The sequence below is a fragment of the Mirounga leonina genome, unplaced genomic scaffold (genome assembly GCF_011800145.1).
Source record: "Mirounga leonina isolate KUSES-001 unplaced genomic scaffold, KU_Mleo_1.0 Mir_197, whole genome shotgun sequence".
NCBI classification, from domain to species: Eukaryota; Metazoa; Chordata; class Mammalia; order Carnivora; family Phocidae; genus Mirounga; species Mirounga leonina.
In genome coordinates this window covers 8,139,660-8,160,133 of record NW_023270494.1, presented here as the reverse complement: position 1 = coordinate 8,160,133, position 20,474 = coordinate 8,139,660, and the positions used below count along the sequence as shown (strand labels likewise).

General features: G+C 52.9%; 1 protein-coding gene across 2 annotated transcripts in view; it reads right to left on the bottom strand.

The window, feature by feature from the left end:
- The window catches only part of SLC39A11 (solute carrier family 39 member 11), a 559,067-nt gene that overhangs the window by 37,853 nt on the left and 500,740 nt on the right, over positions 1-20,474 (bottom strand). The window contains exons 9-10 of one of the 2 annotated variants that reach the window (XM_035026145.1): positions 13,601-13,663; positions 9,368-10,608 (exon numbers count right to left, since the gene is read on the bottom strand). The exons of the other annotated variant lie outside the window; for it this stretch is intronic. Of the exons in view, the coding sequence (XP_034882036.1) occupies positions 10,586-10,608; positions 13,601-13,663 (86 nt within the window). The 3' untranslated portion in view covers positions 9,368-10,585. Of the gene's footprint in view, positions 1-9,367; positions 10,609-13,600; positions 13,664-20,474 lie in introns of those variants that run through there. 2 annotated transcript variants of the gene reach the window in all.

Below are 20,474 nucleotides of genomic sequence, written 5' to 3'. Positions count from 1 at the left end.
GGGCTGGTCCACCCCCAGCGCCTCTTATTCAAAGCATTCTTGACCCGGGAGCGCCCAACCCTGACGGCAGGCGCGAAGCCACCACAAATGGATTTTGCCTCTGCAGCACTTTGCCTGGGCTGGACCCCACCTCCCTCCCAGGCATCTTGGACGCCTTCTCAGGCCTCCTCTCCCTACATTTACCCTTGGGGGCACCTAGGGGACCCTATTCCAGGCCGGGGTTCAGAGGCCCACGCCCATCAACACTCACCATTAGCTTGCTGACCCACTGACCCACCCGAACCCCAGCGTTGCCAAAACCAAGGTCCAAGAACAAGGACTGCAGTCTCTCTCCTACCACATTAGATTGTTGAATGCTAGTTTGTATTAAGTTAGAGTCTCCTGCCGTTCTCAAGAGGACCCAGGCACCAGACCGGGGATGGATCCTGCGACATTCCTCCTCCATTCTGGAAAAGTCTACCCAAAGCTCCAACAGACCCGGCATGGAAGCAGGCATATTTTTGGATCCAGGCACAGCACACGGTCCTGTGCATTTCACACGCTCACCGAGAATCATTCCGATGTCAACCAGGTTTTATTAATGAGATTCTCACACCCTCTGCAATACAGATCATAATCCTTCAGCCCCTCAGAAGACTGGGCTGTGAAGAAGGCCCACATACTCCAAAGGGGAGTGTCCAGCTCGCCCCCTTCATCATGCCACCAACTCATAACCCAGGGACCAAGCCTCGGTCAGGGGACCCTGAGACAGCTTTAGGACGTCTTTGGTAGAAGGGTGTACAGGTGGCAGTCAGGAAGAACAGAGGAGGCTGGGGGGCTCAGTGGGGAGCTGTGGGGGGGTAGCAGACCCCCCCTCCACCCCAGGACCCTTCCTGGTGCCTCCACTGAGTTAAATCTGAAGGAATCTGAAGTCAAACGGATTCCATGCCTTGTCCGTGAGTCACGCCACCCTGCCCTTCATGGCCTCCCTGAATCCAGCACCTCCAAGAATGCCAATTCATCCAACTGGGCAAAGGCAAGGAATTTAGAAAGTGAACTTACATAGGAAGTGGGGATTACCAACACGGATGGCTGACAGCGTGGGGTGAGCCTCCTCCGCTCCAACAAGGAAGGACAACAGAGGGCAGAGGGGAATGTGGAGACCAGAGGGACAGTTGGAAATATGCATATAGGGGTCCTATGTGGTCCTATATATATAACGCAGCACGTTTATAAACAAATATAATCATTGTTCAAAACTGTTTGGTGGGGGGGGGATTGTTTTGTTTCCGCTCCAATCTCATGTAGTTCAGAGCCAGGCAAAAAAAAAAAACAAGTTACTCCTCTCTATCTCCTTTCTCACAAATCTGGTTCAGACCAAAAAGAAAAAAAATTAAAATGCTGAAACAAGGTCTTTTTCCCCCTCTGGATGAACTGTTTTACAATAAGCTACCTGCTGGGGTCAGGAAACCTGAGCTCAAGAGCTTTCTGCTCACACAAAAACGCACTACATGGAGGATTCGTACAGAAGAGCTTGTGCGTAGAGATGATCACTCCCCGCCCCACACACACAACCCCTTTGTATCTGTTCCAGCTTTTCTGTGAAACCATGTCTCTCCTCTGCTTCATCTTCTCCCCTCCTTCCTCCTCACCTCCCCAGTGCTACCAGCTCTGCGGGAGGAGCATGGCATCCAGCTGGAGCCAACCATCCACCATGTCTACACTCCGAGGGGAAGTCAGAAGGTGAGGGTGTGTTGGGCGCGGAGGGGAACACTCCAGTGGACAAAGGAAGGGTAGGGAAGAGCTGCTCCGTGGGTCCCAGTAGGGAGCTTATTTTCTTTCCTATTAGGTGTGTGATGCTCAAAAGGCAGGCGAATGGTCAAAATCAAAATAAATAGCCAACGGAAATAGGCGCCCCTCCCTGGGAATGGTAATTGCACAGGATGAAAGTTTATCCAAACACATGAGAAAAATGGTGCGTGTTGGAGGACGGCAGGGGGGCGGGGCGGGGGGAGGAGTGATCCTTACTGGAAAGGAGATTTGTTTACAACATTTTATTTGCTCCTTAGTTTTTAATGCTGTTCTGGCCCTGGGTCCTGTAAACAGAGCAGCTTTTCCATTCTCCAGCCGTGCCAGGCGAGCCAAGGACGGAACAGAGCTGCCGCCAGAATCCTGGGCCACCGAGGTCTCCCGGCCTCAAGAACCCACGCCCAGCCGGGGGTCCGAGAGAGAGGGGCGCTTGCTGGGCCACAGCAAAGAAGGGTGGGATGTGAACTCCAGGTGTGGAAACGGGGAGAAGCCTGTCGGGCTTGTGAAATCGGCTCTTCTCTCTGCAACCTGGGCAGGAGGCAACAGGAAGGCCTCAGGTACCCAAGGTGCATGTCTAATGGGGTATTTGGTAGGGGCCCCTTGGACGGTAGAGGCCCCGCACAGAGTCTGGAGAGAACGTGGCCCTCGGGAGAAAAAGCGGGACCGGTAGTAGAGTTGGCCAAAGGGAATGTGGTGTTGAGTGAGCTCAGGAAAGAGATCACTGCTCCCAGAGTCAGGGTCCAGACATCACCCCCATCAATACTCCTGGCCAGCAGCTCAGCTCTCTCCCCAGGACCGAACCAAACAGGCCAAAGAGCTTGCTCGCAGCCAGAGAGAATCAGCGACGCCCTGGCACATCAGGGAAACACAGACTCAGTGGCGGAGTGCACACTGGAAGTTTCTCTTCCCGTCCAGGCACGGAGATCATCCGAGCCAAGAGTCATGGCAGGCAGGCCACTGGGCTCCGTGTCGAGAGTACAGAGGGCACGCTGCCTGAGCGCAGAGTTGCTGGCGCTGGGCAAAGGGCCGTGCCTGCAATAACTCATGGACCCTGGCTACCAGCCCCACGGAGCAGTTTAAAGAGAAGGAAACTGAGGCCCGGGGAGGCAATGTTACTCCCTAGAGGTCTCAGGGCTAGAGTGGGAGGGACGGTTCCGGCCAAGGTGGCCTGGAGCCAGAGGGCGTTCCAGCTAGCCTCTCTTTAAGGTTGCGGCATCCTAAAATAGTCACCAGAGTTCCTCAATTTCTGCACAAAAAAGAGCCCTCTGTCCCCACCACTGCCTCCTCACGTACCGCTGAGGTGTAAATGGGAAAAACTCAGAGACCTGGGGTGTTTTGTTACAGCAGCCAACTGGGACTGATATGGCTTGCGTTTTCAGTCCCTCCGGAGATGTCGGTAGAGAAAGCAGAACAGGGCGTGGAGGATGGGGTGTGTCCCACGGTGAGTCACTGACCCCCTCAGCTTCGTATCCTCACCTGTAACAACGAGGTCTCAATACCTTTCACAAAGTGGCTGAGATTCGAACGAGAAGCTGTGGAATTGTAAAGCCCTCTAGAACACGGGACATACAGTTTCCTGGATTGCCTGATTTTTCTTGGCTGAACATCCTATCATCTCTCAAATGTCTGAAACTGTGCCGGTGACCGAAGCCCACAGAGAGCATCCCCTTTGTCCAAAACTCTAATTCTACTAGTGTGTACCAAGTGAGAAGAGGGGGTGGACTTTGGGTTCTTCCCCTCTTCCCGAAGAAGGTGGACCTCCCGCCTATATCTCTGCTGCTCCCTTTTCCTTTCTGCGCTCCTCCCTGTGGGAAGGGTGGTTAATCAGAGAGCAAATGGGAACAGACCCTCTCTCCCGGAGCCTGCTTGCTTTTGAGTGACACCTCTTCCGTCTTTACCTTCAGTCCCCAGGTAGTATTCCCTGGAACCCGGGCCCATCCCCTGTAGCAGGGGATCTGCCCATCGTTACCCAACTTCTCTGCCTGTGACTTTACTGGAAAAGTTTGCATTACGGTGAAGGGTAGGCAGCATCATCCATCCAGAGTCTCCAGGAACCCTACCAAAGAGTTCATCTGGCAAATGCGATTAACATTGTACGTAAGATCCCGAAGGCAGGGAGCATCTCATATATGGGGTTTTTTTTTTTTCTTTTTTTCCCCCTTCTGTGTTTCTCCTATTAGACACTGTAAAATTCCTCAGGAATTCTGACCTAAACTTTTGAGTTTAAATTTCTCATTCTGACCTCAAAAATGAACCCAGCTCTCAAATAATCAGCATAAAAACAGACACATACTATTTCAAGAAAGGTTTCTGCAGGGAAAGCAACCTATCAAGGAATAAGCACATTTTCTCCACTGTTCAGAAAACACTTTATTGATGAATAATGGGCAAATGCGAAACCAGCAAATTTGGTGGGACACGAAGCCACAGGTCATTAGTAGGAAAAGTCAACCCAACGTCTTTCTTGTATATCTACCTCGTCCAAACTGCCATGCCGAAACTGAAGGGCTCTGAACCTGAGGCCCCTTAGCGACCGTGGTTCTGATCCCAACTTTCACATGTAAGACTTGGTCCAAGTGATTAGCCCACGTGATTCTGTTTTCTGAGGATCGAAGGTCAATCACAGTGCCTGCCACGTGATCGTGAACATGAGTGGGCATCTCAGGGATAAACTTCAATGTGTCAGGAGTGACCCGGCTCCTGCTCTTTTAAGGGGAGGGGGAAAGGGAGGGAGGGTTGGGGAGGAGGAGGTACTTCAAACAAGTTCAGTGTAAGCACAGTAAATGCCATATGAAAAGCACTGGGGTCCAGGAAGGAGGGATCAGCACTTTTTGAGTACCTATCCAGTGCCAGATAAATGCGTTAAAAGAACGTGCGCCTGGTCGAGAGGGCAGAAGGAATTCAGGAAGGCATCCCTGAGAAGGGAGACTGGGAACTGAGCCTTGAAGGACCAGGAGGACTTCAGTAGCCTGGGTAACCCCCAACATTGAATTTTTAAAAAAATAGACTCATCCAGGGGCGCCTGGGTGGCTCAGTCGTTAAGCGTCTGCCTTCGGCTCAGGTCATGATCTCAGGGTCCTGGGATCGAGTCCCACATCAGGCTCTCTGCTCCTCTGGAAACCTGCTTCGCCCTCTCCCACTCCCCCTGCTTGTATTCCTGCTCTCGCTATGTCTCTCTCTGTCAAATAAATAAATAAAATCTTAAAAAAAAAAAAAAAAAAAAAGACTCATCCAGGAAGAATTGCCAGAGGGTTAAAAATCATGCTGAGTTCAATCAAAATCACCACTGGAATGTGAAAGCAACTTTCTTAATTAAGCAATTCCAGAACATTCCCAACTCTTGGCTATAGGAGGAGTGGTGGTGAGCCATGATATCCTGAACTGGCCTGTGAGGTGCACCCTCTGTGGACTGTTGCCAGGTTGGTTGGGGGCTTAGGGTGCCCTGGTGGGCCAGACCCCATAGTGGTGGGTATCAGCAAGCCCCACCCATGAGGCCCAAAGACCCCAAGAACCGCAATGCTTCAGAACAGACTGGCTTTGCACTGAGGACGTTTGAGGCAAAGGGTAAGGAATGTTCCACATCGTTCAGCTTCACTGCAGCTCATACTTGGAAACTGGATAGACCGGGTACCTGTCCAGCCCCTCTCTGGTCTGGACATTTCACTCCCTGGATGGTGACAAACCCTGGTCAGACCCCAATTATAATGCCCTCACGATGCTACCTTCAGTGTCTCATTCTGCAGGGCATCTGGCTGAGATCACCAGTCACTGTTCAGCACCAACAGTCACATAGGAAGGAAAGGTTACAACACAGAAAAACGGGCGATGGGTATCTTTTTCCGATGCCCAGACTTATGCTCAGGGCCGAGGATGGAGGGGACCCACGAGGACCTCCTGGTCCTGAGCCTCTGCCCCATAGCCGGGCAGTTCCGAAGCCAGCGGGAGCCCTGAACACAGCCAGCTTCGTAAACAGGACAATGCGACAAGGTGTCTTCCACATTCTGCTTTCCTTACGTCTCTAAAACCCAGCCCCGAGTTGTGGTAACAGCGGGGCGAAGGCAGGCAAAGGAGGGAAGAAAGGAGAAGGAGACAGAAAACAATTAAAAAAAAAAAAAAACCCTCTGACAGAACTTGATAACCCGAAGTACACAGTGATCGGTGCCGGACGGCATACAAAAGCCAAAAGGCAGGTCCCAGGATGGGTCAACTTAAGACTTAATATTTGCCTTTCACTAAGCAAACTAATAAATCCCCTCCAGTTGTAACCACGCAGAGCTCCCAGTTTTTATTTATTGGTCAAAACTATAGGCAATCCCCCCCGCCCCCCGTCACCCCAGGCAAATAGCAGTCCCCCTTCCCCGTGCCTGCCATCAGTCTGTATGTCTATTTGCCTTCTCCCTCAACAAACTCAAGTTCAGTGCAACTGACAATGAGTGCAAACAGCTTTGAAGTATTCTTCGGTAATGGACTTCCCAGGACAGCCCTGTTTTTGGCTTGTGCAGCCGAAGGCAAAAGGAGAAGAGCTACTTGTCAGAGAATAGGCAGGCCTCAGCTGGGTCTGGCGAGGCTTAGAACTTGACACATGGGAGGGACCTTAGAGGACCATCCACACCACCCACTTATCCCTCTCTCTCCCACTTTGTGGATGAGAAGACTGAGACCCACAGAAAAGGACCCTGGGGCTGAAGTTAAGGTAGGACTAAAGTACAGACTTCCAGACACCCCCCTCCCCTCCCCAGTTCAGAGCTCTTGTCAGCCTGGGCATAGAAGGTCTCACTCGGAAGCAGAGCTAGGGGGACCCAGCCCTGCCTCCCACCAGCCCGGCATTGAGGGTCTTGTCCAAGGTCAGTGGCCAATCCCAAGGTCACCCTTATGCCCTTTAAACCATATTCCCCTGAGCAGAGGGCCATACTTCACCATTAGAACCTTCTATTTCTCCATCAACACTGGGGTTTGGGGGACCCTCTGAAGAGGATAAAAGGTCCCTGTGGGTCAAGTTTTGATGCCATGGGAAAATCTCACAGGAAAGCCTGAACAAAATCTCGGGACAGGGCCGGAACTTGAGGTTATGTTCATAATGGATCACAGCAAGATGAGTATGTTCAGCATGTGGATGAGATGCCTTTCTACCGTACCTTGGGCAACATCTGATTTACTCTTCTCACATGGAGCAAAAAACAAGCAAACCTTCAAGTCACCGACTTGATTAAATACGACGGCACTATGGATGTCAGAGACAGAAGGGGCTTCGGGGATCACGTGGCCCGGCTCCTCCATTTTGCAGGGAAGGAACGAAGATGAGGAGCTTTTGGAGACAAAAATCTCAGATTTCCTTGTCTCCCCACTCTGTGCTTTTTATCAGCGGAAGGCACCCTGGATCCAGAAGAGACCGAAATATGCTGGGGAGGGGGCACAGTGCACCTGCCTCAAAATCTCATTAAGAAGTTGACATTCGTGGTCTCTAGGCAGCCCACGAGCCGCTCTTCACAATCCTACCGCTTCCCTTACCAGGCTGAGTATCATTCACCCCTCTCTCACAGTCCTCTCCCGTTCTGCCATAAAGTCTGCCTCCCCCAGGCCTGGGTGATCCCTCGTCTGATGCTGGAAAGGGGATTCCTGCCTCAGTCAGAGGTAAATCTAGATAAAGGTGATGCCTTTAGACCACTTTGAACTCTGGGATTCTATGTGGACAAGAAGATAAGGAGAGAGAGAGAAAGAGGAGATTGTTGCCTTTGGCACAACAATGAGACTTCTTCTGGAACCAAAGACCGTACATGGGACATGAATGAAGGGAACGTCTGAAATGAGTTCATCTTTTTAAAAAGAAAAGTGGTGCCCAAGGCGCTGGGCTAGCCTTCCTTCTATGACAGTGAAGGCACAGAGAGCCAGAACAGGGCAAAGACTCGGGTGCATGGGGGATCTCGATCTTTGCATGGTGGTAATGAGAGTTGGGTTTCTCGATGTTTGCATGCTCATCTCTACCTTGGCAGGCAATAACCCCCCATATGGCCACAGCGTGCAAGAGGGGCGGGACGGGCTGAAGGCTCCCGTTAGAACACTGCAGACGCGCATGCCCGTCTTTCAACAGAAACGACGGAGGCCTGACCCCCTGACAAGAAGCAACAGCTACAGGATGGCATGCAAGCCCGAAAGCCTGGCTTTGACTAACCTGAAAAGTACCTGTAATTTGCCTTCAGATTGTTCTTACTTGTCAAGAACACCAAAAGTTGGGCAGGTACAACCTTCCCATCTGCCTCCACCGCCCACAACCACCACCAAGTTCTGCTCCCTTATCCCAGATAGAGGCAGTGCCTGGAGAGGGAAGAGGGAGCTGGGAGGTCCCATTCAACACGATCGGAGTGGAACTCAAAGGTGATCCAGAGACTCTGAGGGAAAGTACACACTTGGGCCCCATTTACGGGTCCTTGATATTTCAAAGAATCCTAGAGTTCAAAGGAATCTCAGGAAGTCCTCCAGCCAACTCCTTTGCTCCCTAGACAACCCTACCCTGATGATTTTAGCTCTTACTCTCTCTAGCGAAGATGCAGAGTTTTCTTCTTGGCTCATTCTACGTGGTATATGCGTGTCTCTCAGACACGTGTAGTTTATTCCCCCACCACCACCCCCGTTCCCAGTGGCCGTGGTAGTTTTCTTTCCTAAGGAACTGTTCTGTTCTTAACAAGAAAGGTTATTAGCATCTCCTTTTTTAAGTAGGACTGGACTGGAGAGGAATCCCTGATACCTTGAATGGCTCCCAGGTCCACTATCCACAGCACTTCTTCTGAAGGAAGTGGTCTCAGCTGGTTTGTTACATCCAGGTTTTTATTCAATATCATGTAACCCTACCACCCGGGAAACACCTGATGTGGTCAGGACTGGGTGCTTGATCCAATGGCCTCCATCTACAGCCTGCCCAGTGGTGAACAATGTGGTCAGACACAAGGGTTCTGAATGGCAGCTGGTTGGGCTAATCAAGAGCATCAGCAAACTATGGCAGGTAACTCTGTAACCCAGGAGCGTGGCTAATTGTTCCGGTTTGCCCAGGACTGTCCCAGGTTTATCACGGAAAGTTGTGTGTTCTGGGACAGCCAGCACCCTCCGCTCATCATCACAGGAGAATTCCAGAATCAGGAACAGTGAGTCGTGCTGCTGAGCAGATGATCAAAATGACCACAGCATCAGAGTTCTTGCTGTTTCTGGAAACTGTCTAGCGAATGGATGTCTTGAATGACTTTGGGCTTCTAGAAAGGCCTCGCTGGGCAGCTGCTGGGCAGACCGTTCCTGTCTACCTTACTTCCAGAGCAACTTGGAATAAACCCACGTTAATGCAGGTGATCTAAGGGGTCTCTGTTCCTTGAAACCTGAAAGACTCTAACCAGTACGACAAGTCTGTGTGCATGTCAAGGAAGGAAGACCAAAGCCCACGAACGAGCCTTACATTTCAACAGCAGGAAACGACCTCAAGAGGTTCTCCTCGCTTATTTTGTGGGGAATCTGAGGCCAAGAAGGACCCCGTTGCTCCCCTGAGCAGACACGGAGGTCATTCTATGGTCACAGAAACACTTCACCCACAAACAAAGAGAAGATATATGTGTATGGCTTTAATTCCTCCTACAAAGGCAAGCCATCGTTTGCTTTAGAAGTAGAACGAACGGACATCTTCGGCTCTGCAATTGAGACAAGGTTGACTCTAGAAGTGTTTTCAGCCACGTGCACGGTGGCACTGGAGGGACAAAACAAACAGGACTCGTGTTTCGAGGGGCCCGGTCTGCCGTCAGGAGTGACACCAGCATCCGAGGGGCAGAGGGTCTTCAATAAACACACAGCTCTGGTAGCGAGATGGTCTGTGACAAAGCCCCATGCTCTGGCCGGGGCCCCATCTGCCATCTGAGGGAAGGGGTCTTCACAGCTGGTGGTACGTCTGCGTCAACAGAAGACAGGTGGGAAATGGACAGAATACTATGTCAATTATACATCAAATGACATTAAAAAAAAAAAAGAGCAGATAGCGGGGATGAACACACAGCATTCACTTTTTGCTCTTCCGGACAAACATCTGGGTGGGATCCAAGCAAAGAAAGCTGACATGGAGGACACCAGAGCCCCTACAGGAGGCCCCCCCGGCAACATCCCTGACATCTGAGGTCCCGAAGAACTTCTGCACTGACCCGTATCACTCTGGAACCTGAGGGGCCAGATCCCAAAGAAGCGAGAGGACATTCTATTCCAATGCTGCTCACATAGCAACACAAACACTGGCCTCTTTAGAAGGAACAGGAACAAAAATTAAAATCCCATTTGACCTAAGTGTGGTTAACAATTCACTCTGTATCCGGCTGGAAGATAATGGAGCAAACAAGAATTGCCGAGTCCAAAGGCACAGCAGACGGGGGAACTGGGGGGCAAGAAAGGGTGTGGTAGAAAGCCCTTTGGTTCCCGGGCATTGGGCTGGGGGGTGCGGGGGAGTCTTAAGGGCAGGCAGCAGAAGAGGAAATGTTTTCCACAAGAAGGAAGGACAAGGTCTGTGATGATGGTGACTCGTCAACTGTAGGTTGCGTCCAGCTCGTGCGGGTCCAGACATACACTATTCCTCAGTGCAAAGGTCTTTACTTTCTCTTCCAATGTCTTAAATCCAGAAGTTTCTTCTTTCTCCAAAATAAGAATTCTTAATCAGAGCCAGAGCTCTTGCCTCTTAAGAGATGGTCCCATATTAGCCGGGTACTTTGAGAGGTCCCAATGGCGTACGTTGGCTCCCCCCAGCTTCCTGGTGGCAAGTGGGAGTGAGGAAGAGCGGCCCTTAGCCGCTGCTCTTTTCCAGGCCTGTAGACCGAAACACAGCATCAGAGTTAGATTCTGCCTTCTGCTCTTTCAGCAGCGAGCTTGACTCTCCTGTCTTTAGTCCATAATGTTCTAGCCAGTGAACAGAACCCACAGTGCAAAAAGTACTATTTGAGCTAAGACAGGAAAAAAAAAAAAGGCGCCCTATTTATACCACTCAAGGAACTCCCCCTACACTGAATTACCACCAGGAACCCTCCACTCAGATCTCACCACTATAACCACATAGCTGATTTAAACAAACAAACACAAAAACAAAAAAAACCCAGAAAACACTGAATATAGCCAGCCCAGAGGAAGTGGAAGCTTCTGTTTTTCAGCATGTCACGACATTGTCCGTGAGATTCGGCGCAGGAAGCATGGAGGTGTTAGGTCACCCACTTTACAGACAGGAAAACTGAGGCACAGAGGCTGCTGGTGTTCTTAGTACAGGATGGCAAGGGCCTGGTCCCTAACCTAATGTTCACTTTAGCTGGACGTCTGTCTGTTCTCACAAATCCCTTAACCACGAATTAGGAAATTATCCAGAACAAAGGGGTCCCTGGGAGGAAACGGGAAGACTCGGCTTAACACATTTGTTTTCCTAATGCTGATTGCAAATAAGCGAAAATGGACGTAGGCTCCACATACTTTCCTGACTTCCCACCACCCCGTGACCCCCATTTCTGAGGGGCAAATATAGCTAGTGCCACCAAATGCCCCCAGGGGACTTCCCCATTTTAAAATTGACGAGGCCCAGCGAGGCAAGCCAGGGGCCTACTCCCAGACACGGATAATCCAGGCCTCACGGCTGCGGCAGTCACCGTCCACCCATACGGAACAACGTGGGCACCTGCAGATGCACGCGTGCCCAAGGACCAGCCCGGGTGAGATGCCGTGAAAACGGACACAGAGCAGGCAGGCAAGCCCCGGCCTCGCAGGCCTTAGCAGAGAGGGGATACTGATGAAGCACGAGGCCGGAAGGACATCGATGGCTGAGGGACACACACTGGAGATTCTGGGGGCGGTCTGGGCCAACAGGCTCCCATGGGCCCCTCTGCAGACCTACGGAGGTCGCAGCCTAGCCTGCGCAGGGGTGTTCTCCTTCCCATGGGCTTTGGCTACCGCCCAGGCAGGGACACCCAGAGACAAGGCACTAACTGTCAGGGATGGGAGGAGGTCCCAGTCAGGGCCTGCCCCGGGGGGTGGGGGGTGGGCAGACCGAGCAGAGAGAACACAGAAGACATTCCTCTGCCAGAGAGCTGCAGGGGGCGGGGGTCTGCGTGTCAGAGCCACCTACCCACGAAGCGCCAGCCAGCGTGCCCACGCAGAGGCACTCTTGGGCTCCGAGAGGCTCTCTGATTGGCCGCCAAGAGGAACCCCTAAGTCTCACCCAGACACTCTTTCATTTGGAACCGAAAACACCCTGAAGAGCCCCAAAGCTCTGCTAACTCTCCTCCGGTTCCCTTTCCCCTCCGGGGCAGCAGCCCTCACAGAGGGCCAGGAGGAACCTTTTCCCCGGGGAGACGCACGCAGCTAGCAAATTAATTGGCAGCAGTGGGTGAATCACATAGGGACTTCCTTCTTGTTGCCCAGCAACTGCATGCACTTGGCAGGGGGACATGAAACACAGAGGGGAATGTTGGGAGGCACTTGCAAAAGAAAATAAAAAGCAAAACATACAATATCCCAGAGTCATCCCGGCAGACCCAGCCAAGGCGGGGCTGGGGGTCGGGGGGTGGCTGTGATGGGGTGGGGGGGACAGAGACGAGGGAATCACTGCAGGGAAGGAAAATAAGGTTAGGACAGAACCAGCCCAACAGAGCCTAACACTCCCGCCGCCCTCCCTCCTCCCATAAACCCTGCTAGGTGTAGCCTTTGTATTTGGCCGAAGACAAGCCTGCACGAGCCTAGGGAAAGGCGAGAGGAGGGCTCACAGATTAGCAGGCACCTAGAGGTTTGCAAGGTGACCTAGAAACACGCGGCCCAGAGGGTTTGCAAAGCCTGCCGCCGGGTGACTGACTGTACCTGCTGTTTATGCTTGTCCGGCGTGCATCATGCCCAGGTGAAGTCACTCTGCCACCTCCAGGGCAGGGTCCCCTTCCCCCACTCCTTTTCCACTTGAGTGTTTTCATGCCCGTTGCCATGGCCAGTGGGGCTGATTAGACAAACCTCGGACACACTGCCGTGCCCTCCAGAACCTGTCTCTGGCCTAACAACTCCCCAAGTGAAATGTAGGCAGTGTCTGTGTCAGGAACAGCCCACGGAGGCAAAGCTGGGGACCAGGAAAGGCAGCACTGGACCAAGAGGGCCCCTGTGGCTGGCTGACTGTTAGCCCGCAAAGACACCCACGTCCTAATCCAGGCAGCCTGTAAATGTGACCCTCGGCGGCAGAAGAGGTCTGATGTGCAGAGATGATCCTGGAAGACCCAGGTGGGCCCCAACCGTCACCACGAGGGTCCCTACAAGAGGGAGGTGGGGGTGGGGGCTGGGGAGGAGATGTGACACAGGAGAGGGAGTGAAATGTGAAAATGAAAGCAGGAGTCTGGAGTGATTCAGGGAGGAAATGGAAACACAGGGGCCTCCAGAAGCTGGAAAAGGCAAGGAAATGGATTCTTCCCTAGCACTTCCAGACGGAACCAGCCCTGCGGGTACTTTGACTTTAGCCCAGTGGAATGAGCCTCCAGGATGTATGAGAATAAATTTGCGTTGTTTTAAGCCACGAAGTTTGTGGTAATTTTACGACGGCCATAGGGAACTAATCTTGTCCATCGGGCATACCACGCCTCTGTCGCTCAGTAGATCTACAGAAGAGGGGATCACGGTGCAGATATAGGTGACAATGGAATGCAGCGGGTCAGAAGGGACAGGGTCCCGCATTGGGCTTATAAATGTCTAACAGAAACCCTGCAGGCTCAGAAGGAAAAGGTCAGGTCCCTGAGAGCAACCAAGGCAAGAAGCAGCCCAGGCTTAGAGGCAGACTCTCAAGTTATACCATTTGTGACTGTCAACTTGGGCTGATGGCTTAATCTCTGCAAGTCTCGGTTCTGTCCGTCATCTGAAAAACAGAGATGATATTATTATCTGCCTTGCAGAGCTGTTAGGATTAAATGATATACTGCATGAAAAGCACAGGGCAGATGCCAAATATACAGATACAAATGGTAACTCTTCGAAAGGATGCACATATGGGCAGAAGCGGTTCAGTTGATTACTCTACCATGTATCCTCCCTTTTCTACTTAGTAACATAACTGAGTTTTGGCTGGCACATTGTGGCCCAAAATAAAAAGATTATGTTTCTCAGCCTTTCTTGTAGCTATGGCCATGTGACCAAGATCTGGCCAAAGAGATATAAGCAAAAGTGCCATGGGAAGTGTGTTCAAAAGGTGTTGGAGGGATGCCACTGTTTTCCCCTGTCTGCCTTTCCTACCTTCTGCTTTCAAGGAGGACATGATGGCTGGTGCTCCAGCAGCCATTCTGGACCATGAGGGACATTGATGATGGGAGTCATGCACTAAGATGATCTAACAAGAAGATGGGAACCTGGGTCCCTGATAACTCCAGAACTACCACACTAGCCTTAGATGGCCTTTCTTTGGAATTCTGTTATGTGGGAGAGAATGCTCTTCTTAGTTATTAAGTCATTGCCATTTTAGAGTTTTCTAGTAACCACAATGGATATATCACAGATCTAGAAAAACAGGATGCAGAGTCAGTCTAGACTAGGGGTTCTCAAAGCGTAGCCCTGGACCGACAGCTTGAGCAAGCACCTGGGAACTTGTTAGAAATGCAAATTCTCAGGCCCCACCCCAGACTTACTGAATCCAAAACCCTGGGAGCGGAGCCCAACAGTCTGTGTTTTAACAAGTTCTCCAGGTGGTTCTGATACACTCAAGTGTGAGAACCACCATTCTAGAGCAAAGTTTCTCAACTCTGGAAGTAATGACATGTGGGGCTGGATAACTCTTCATCGTGGGGGTGGGTGGGGGGGCTGTCCTGTGCATTGTAAGCTGCTTAGCAGCATCCTTGACCTCTACCCACTAGATCCAGTAGCGCTCTCCTCTCCGTGTGACCCTCAAAAGTGTCTCAGACATTGTGAGTCAGGGCAGGAAGGGGAGAGTCAGCAAAATCACTCCCAGTTGAGAAATGCTTTCTCTTGGGGGTGGTCCATTCTTGACCTTGGCTGCACATTAGCATCACCTGGGACGCTTCTCAAAATTCCAATTTTCCCTCCAGTGGGGTTAAATCAGAATCTACTAGGGCAGGACAAGGTGGCAGTTAAAGCTCTCCAGGTGATTCCAATGTGCGGCCAATGCACACTGCACAGACACTGCACACCGCAGAGGGCCAACAGGCCCGGAGGAGAGACGGCTCTGAGCCGGGGAAGGTGACACACCACTATCCTGACTATGGGAAGCACACGAGATGCTCCCAAGCAGACGCTATAAAAGCATTACTGCTGTCAACCCGGGAACGGGCATCCTAGTCGCCAGATGGGGTGACTAGATGGGGAGGAATTCCTGGTGGCTGTGTCACCTCATTTCCCATCAAAACCGGGCAGACGCCTTTCAGTGTCTCCCATGAATAACCACACAAAGCCTCAGTTCCCTCCCCTAATAAACAGCACACAATGAACCCGCTCCCATGAGCTAGAAATATGAGCTCATTCAACAAAAAGAACTGTCTTAATAAAGACAGGGGTACGGCAGTGGGGCCTATTTAGAAACGGGGAGCATTAATTCTCCTTCCAATTGGTAAACTCCCCAGGCGCTGACACCACAATCCTCCCACAAGGATGCACTCAGAGCAAGGAGAGATTTCCCATATACTGAACGTAGCCCTGCAAATCAGCTTGGCCGGGGCTCCGCCACTGGGTTGGAGCAGAAAGGAAGGAAAGAATTCAATGAGGAACCAGCAGTGAAGAAAGGGAGAGGCAAACAGGTTGATGCTCCTTGAAAAGAAAGATGAAGTCATGTGTGAATTGTCCTGCTGGGAACTGTCTTTTCCTCCATTATTTTCCTCCCTGCTTGCCCTGCATGAAATGCTGAGCCAAGCTCTTCCTCGTTTCCCTTGGCCCAAACCATTAAGTCCAGCATGTCACTGGGGGAGGCTGGGGGCGGGGGGGGTGGGGGGATGGAGAAAAGGAGGAGGAAGAGGAGGAGGCGGGGCGAGAGAGAAGCTCACAGGGCTCTGACATTCTTCGGTATCCCCCCCTTCATGGCAGCACCCAGATGAGCTGGCCTCTCTGTCTCCTGCCTATGGCAGCCCCGCCTGGCTAGCCCAGATGCAAAGATGAGGGACAGGTATGAGTCTGTAACCCTCAGCAGAAAAGCCCCCACGCCCACCCCGCAGTGAGTCTCTAAGAGGCTAAGGCTCAGCGCGATGGAGCCCACCAGCACGTTCCCATCCTTTCTCAGAGGTCCTGCCTTCTGCTCTTTCAGCCCACTTCATGCGGCCGATTGGAACAAGGTAGAAGAACTCCAGTTGCTCTGTACCAGCGGTATGGGAGAGGCAAGGAAGGAACTCAGGTCCTTTTTCTGTTTTAACAGGTTCCTGGGCTACCAGTCCAAAGCGTGCAGGACTGGCTGCTGACACTGGCCATTTCCAGTGCTCCCCCATCCCTCTCCCTATACCACCGCCCTTCTCCAGCCTCAAAATCCCCCCACTTGACAAAACCCCTGGCTCCTTCCAGCCTGTAAACCTCGTGTGCAAACGTCCTGACTCTTGCAAATGTGTTAAAAAATAAACTTTAAAAAGCTTCCAGATGTTCTGTTTGCATGGTGCTGTTTCTCTGCTCCTGTCTCCAGAGGCCAATGCATGATGTCCAGCATCCTGACTGCCCAGATGAAATATGAGGCAGCCAAGAGGCACGGCCCAGGGGTAGGGGAGGAGGATGCTCCTTCCCGTGGGACCACACTCAACCAATTGGTCCATCAACCCTCCCCCTGCAAAGATGCGACCCTATGCTTCCCTTTTGTTCTTCCACCATCCCCCATGGCCCGCTCCTTCCATTCTCCTAGGTGAGACATACATCCCTGGGGTCTGTTCCATGGAGTGCAGAGGCCTCCAAAAGACCAAGCCTGAGATCACTGAACAACAGGCCTTCAGGCTTTGTGTCCTCAGAGCACCCACCCCATGGCTCCCCTGACATCCTTATACCAACTGCCTTTGACACGGAGTCGAGCACGAAATGACACAGTGCGCCCCTTACATGTATGGGGTGAAATCACCATCTGCAGGGACATCAGAGGAGCTGGACCAGCCGGAAGAGGGGAATGGTGTTCACGGCTGGTCAAGGCCCCTTGGGGCTGGTGGCCTCTGATCTATAGAAAGGAAATTGCCAACGGGCAGCCTTGTGCACACACGGCCCCACACGCACCCTTCCCAGCACATACACACCTGAGGGCAGAGGATTCTTTGCACAAGGTGATGCCTGCTCCCTTTGATGCTCGCCGGATGTGTTCCCATTGGGTGAAAACCAGACCTCAATAAAACCGGGCATTATCAAGAGGCTGGTGGTTTGTGATTGCACCAGCCTGTTATCTCTGTGGCCCAGGGTGGGGCTGCTTTGCGGTTCTCCATTGAAAAGCATTAACTTCTAGGTGGATCAAAGACCCTTCCGAACCAGCCAACCTGGGTCCCTTGTTTATCTGCAGGAGATTGTTCCTAAGATGGACTTTAAAGATAATAGGGACCCCAGTCCCACACTCCCCTCCGTCCTCTCCTTACCATGCAGCCTGTCCCTCAGGGGCCACCTAATGGCCAATCACAAGGCCCTTCTCCTCTCCTTCTCCAGATGGCCAATATAACAATAGCAAATAGGGGACTGGGCCCGAGAGGGTCCAGCTCTGCTCTAACAATGGGGACCACGGGGACAGAGAGACACCTACTTGGAGGCCTTGCAGGAGCTCCTCTGTCCTCTGTGAGTCATGCCAGGGATGGGGCTCCACAGGATGACAGGTGCTACCCTCTTTCCTCAGGAGGGATAAACGGACAGGTGCTCTCACCGGGTCCCTGAAGTCCCTTGCGGGACTCTACCGTCTACCCAGACGTGTGAGGGCCCGTGGCCAGCCTGCAGTGAGGACACAGCGGGACCTCTGACTTGTCTGGATCTGGAACACCAAGGACTGTCAACCACGTGGGAGAGAAAGAGCACGTGCATTCAAGGACTGCGGCGCTGGCAGGCTTCGGGGGCCCCGAATGTTCCTCCACAGCACCTCGCAGGTCTGTCACGGGGCAGCTGGAGGCTCGCTGCAGCAACCAGGCTTCCCTTCTGTGTCCGGAGTACCTGGCTTAGTGTCTGGCCCCGAAGAGGCCAGTGTGAGTGACTGAACAAGCGAATCCCTAGCAACATAGGCTAGTTATCTCAACAGGTGTGGGAGGGCGGTGGGCCACGGACACTCATCCCTACGGACAGGAGAACAGTCAGGAAGCACATCGCACTAGAGCCATCTCTGCTTATAGAAACGGAGTCAAATCAAGCCCCAAGTCCCGGATCTCGGGCAAGTTCCCTCAATTCTCTCTCACCCACGTGTTAAACGGGAATACGAGCAGTACATAGTCCGTCGTAGGATTGTCGTGGGGACCGACGGCTCCGTAAGTCTGTCTGTCACTATCATCACCTCTATCCCTATCTGTACTAAAAAATACAGAAGTGTGCTTCCCAGGAAGGAAGGACGATGAGTCACTGCTTGGTTATTTTCCTGGTCCAGACCAGACCTCACAGGTGTACAGGAACTCCAGGCCCATCTGACGGTATTTTTTTTTTTCCTTTTGAAATCAATAACGTTGTCTGTAGCCTTTAGGTCCCTTACGTGCTCCCTCCCTAAAACGTGTGGGGGTGCACGCCCCATACAGGGAGCAGGTGACACAGCCCCTCCTCAAGAGCCCCCACGGTGAACGAGGCAGCCACAGCTCAGGACGGGGCTGCGGTGAGGACGCGAGCTTTGCGGCGGGTCAACCTGGAAGTGCATGGACGTCCTTTGCCTCCAGTGCCTGGGTCCCGCCTTTGCATCTCTCCTCCTTCCAACCTGTGTGCACTCCTCCTGGAGCCTCTGGGCCGCCCGCTCTTTCCGCCTCACTGGAGACACTAGCACCTGGCGAGCGAGCTCAGGCTACCCCGACGGGAAAGGGGGCTCCCGGGGCCCGGGCCCAGCACTGCCCGGACGGCATGTGGCCGGGTGCCAAGGGCACAGGGAGGACGCGGGGCCTCGGCACCCGCCCGTCATGATGCGGCCAGGCTGCTACCCAAGGCTGCAGCTGGGCTCTCGGAGGCTGGGGGAGGTCAGGCAGCAAGTTCACGGGACGGGCCACCCACACGGCACATCAGGGCTGCTGGACTGTCCCCGGGGCCAGCACGGCTCTGGCCCTTGGCCCTGACTCGGAACACTCCACCATATGGCCTCCCTCAGGGAGGATGAGAGGAGGAAAAGAATAAACCAGGGGCAAGAGAGAGCCACACCTCCCTCTGGGCGCCAGGGACCCTTCCCGGGCTTGGGGGAGGGGAGGCTGGAACCGTCCAGGCAGCAGGTCTGAGAAAAGCAGGCGGGTGTCACTACCGAAAATGGGCAACTGAGAGCAGGGTGCCCACGATGAGACCGGGTCCTCCCCTCTCCGTGCTCTGCATGCAGCCCCCAGAGAGGCTCCCAGGGTTGGATCTGAACTCCCAGCGGCCTGAAACTTGGGTTACTTCACTTTTCTAATTAAAACCCCAACTGGATTTTCATGTTTGCAGAGACAGCTTTGACCAAAAGAGTAGGCAGTGGAACAAAACAGGAAGAGAACGATCTCTCTTGTTCTCTCTCCCTTCCCTCTAAAAGTACGGGCAGGAGGGCGGGGGGGCGGGGGTGCGCAAGGGGGCAGACAAAATCTTGGCAGCCTGGGCCTCTAGGTCCCCTGGAGCCTGGAGCCTGCCTGTGTTCTCTTGAAAGCTTTTCTCTTTCCTTTGGTCCCGCAGATACCAGTTGGTTGGTCACTGGTCGGGGCAGGGGTGGGGGTGGAGGGGAGCTGGGTGAGGCTCTGGGAAAAGAGAAGAAAGAGGTGAAGAACAGAGTCTGCAGCGCAGCCGTGGAGAAAAGAGCCTGAGTGCCTCATCTGGGCAGAAGGCAGCCTTCCCAGGTTCCTCGGCATGCTGGGACTTGCCGGAAACCAGAGCCCCGGCTGGCAGGACTGGGGTGGACAGTGGAACCAGAATTCAAAGGGGCAGCCGGAGGAGGGGTGGCCCCACGGTGGGGGAGAGGGGGAGGCTTCAGTGAATCATATAAATTAGAGACAGAAAGGATGTCAGGCCACCTTCACTTCCTTCCTCTCCTAATGTGAATTATCTCATTAGCCCCGAGCTTCCCAGAGGCTGACTCTAAATGATTCCTGTAATGGGGAGTTCAGTCCCCAGCCTCCCTATGGGGTCGGACTCCTAGGAGGGCTACGAGGGGCTCTTAAAGGGACAGTAGCAAACCACGCCAGTCACTCTACGCAACGCGAGGTGCCTTCTGCAGAGGCTTCACACTGCAACATCAGTCGGACCCTTGTGCCCCGTGTTTCCACATACAGGAATCTACTGTGAGAAAACAGTCATGGACATCGGGACAGGCTCATTAACAACACCCCCTTCCCCCGCAAAAATGAGAGTCCCCATTCTAACCCCTGGCACCTGTAAATGTCACCTTATGTGGCAAAAGGGACTTGGCAGGTGGGATTAAGTTAAGGGTCTTGAAATGGGGAGAGGATCCTGGATTATCCAGATGGGCCCTAAATGCCACCACAAAGGTCCTTCTCAGAGGGAAGCAGACGTAGGGCTGAGTACAGAGAGAAGAACGGACGTGGGGCGCCTGGGTGGCTCAGTCGGTTAAGCGACTGCCTTCGGCTCAG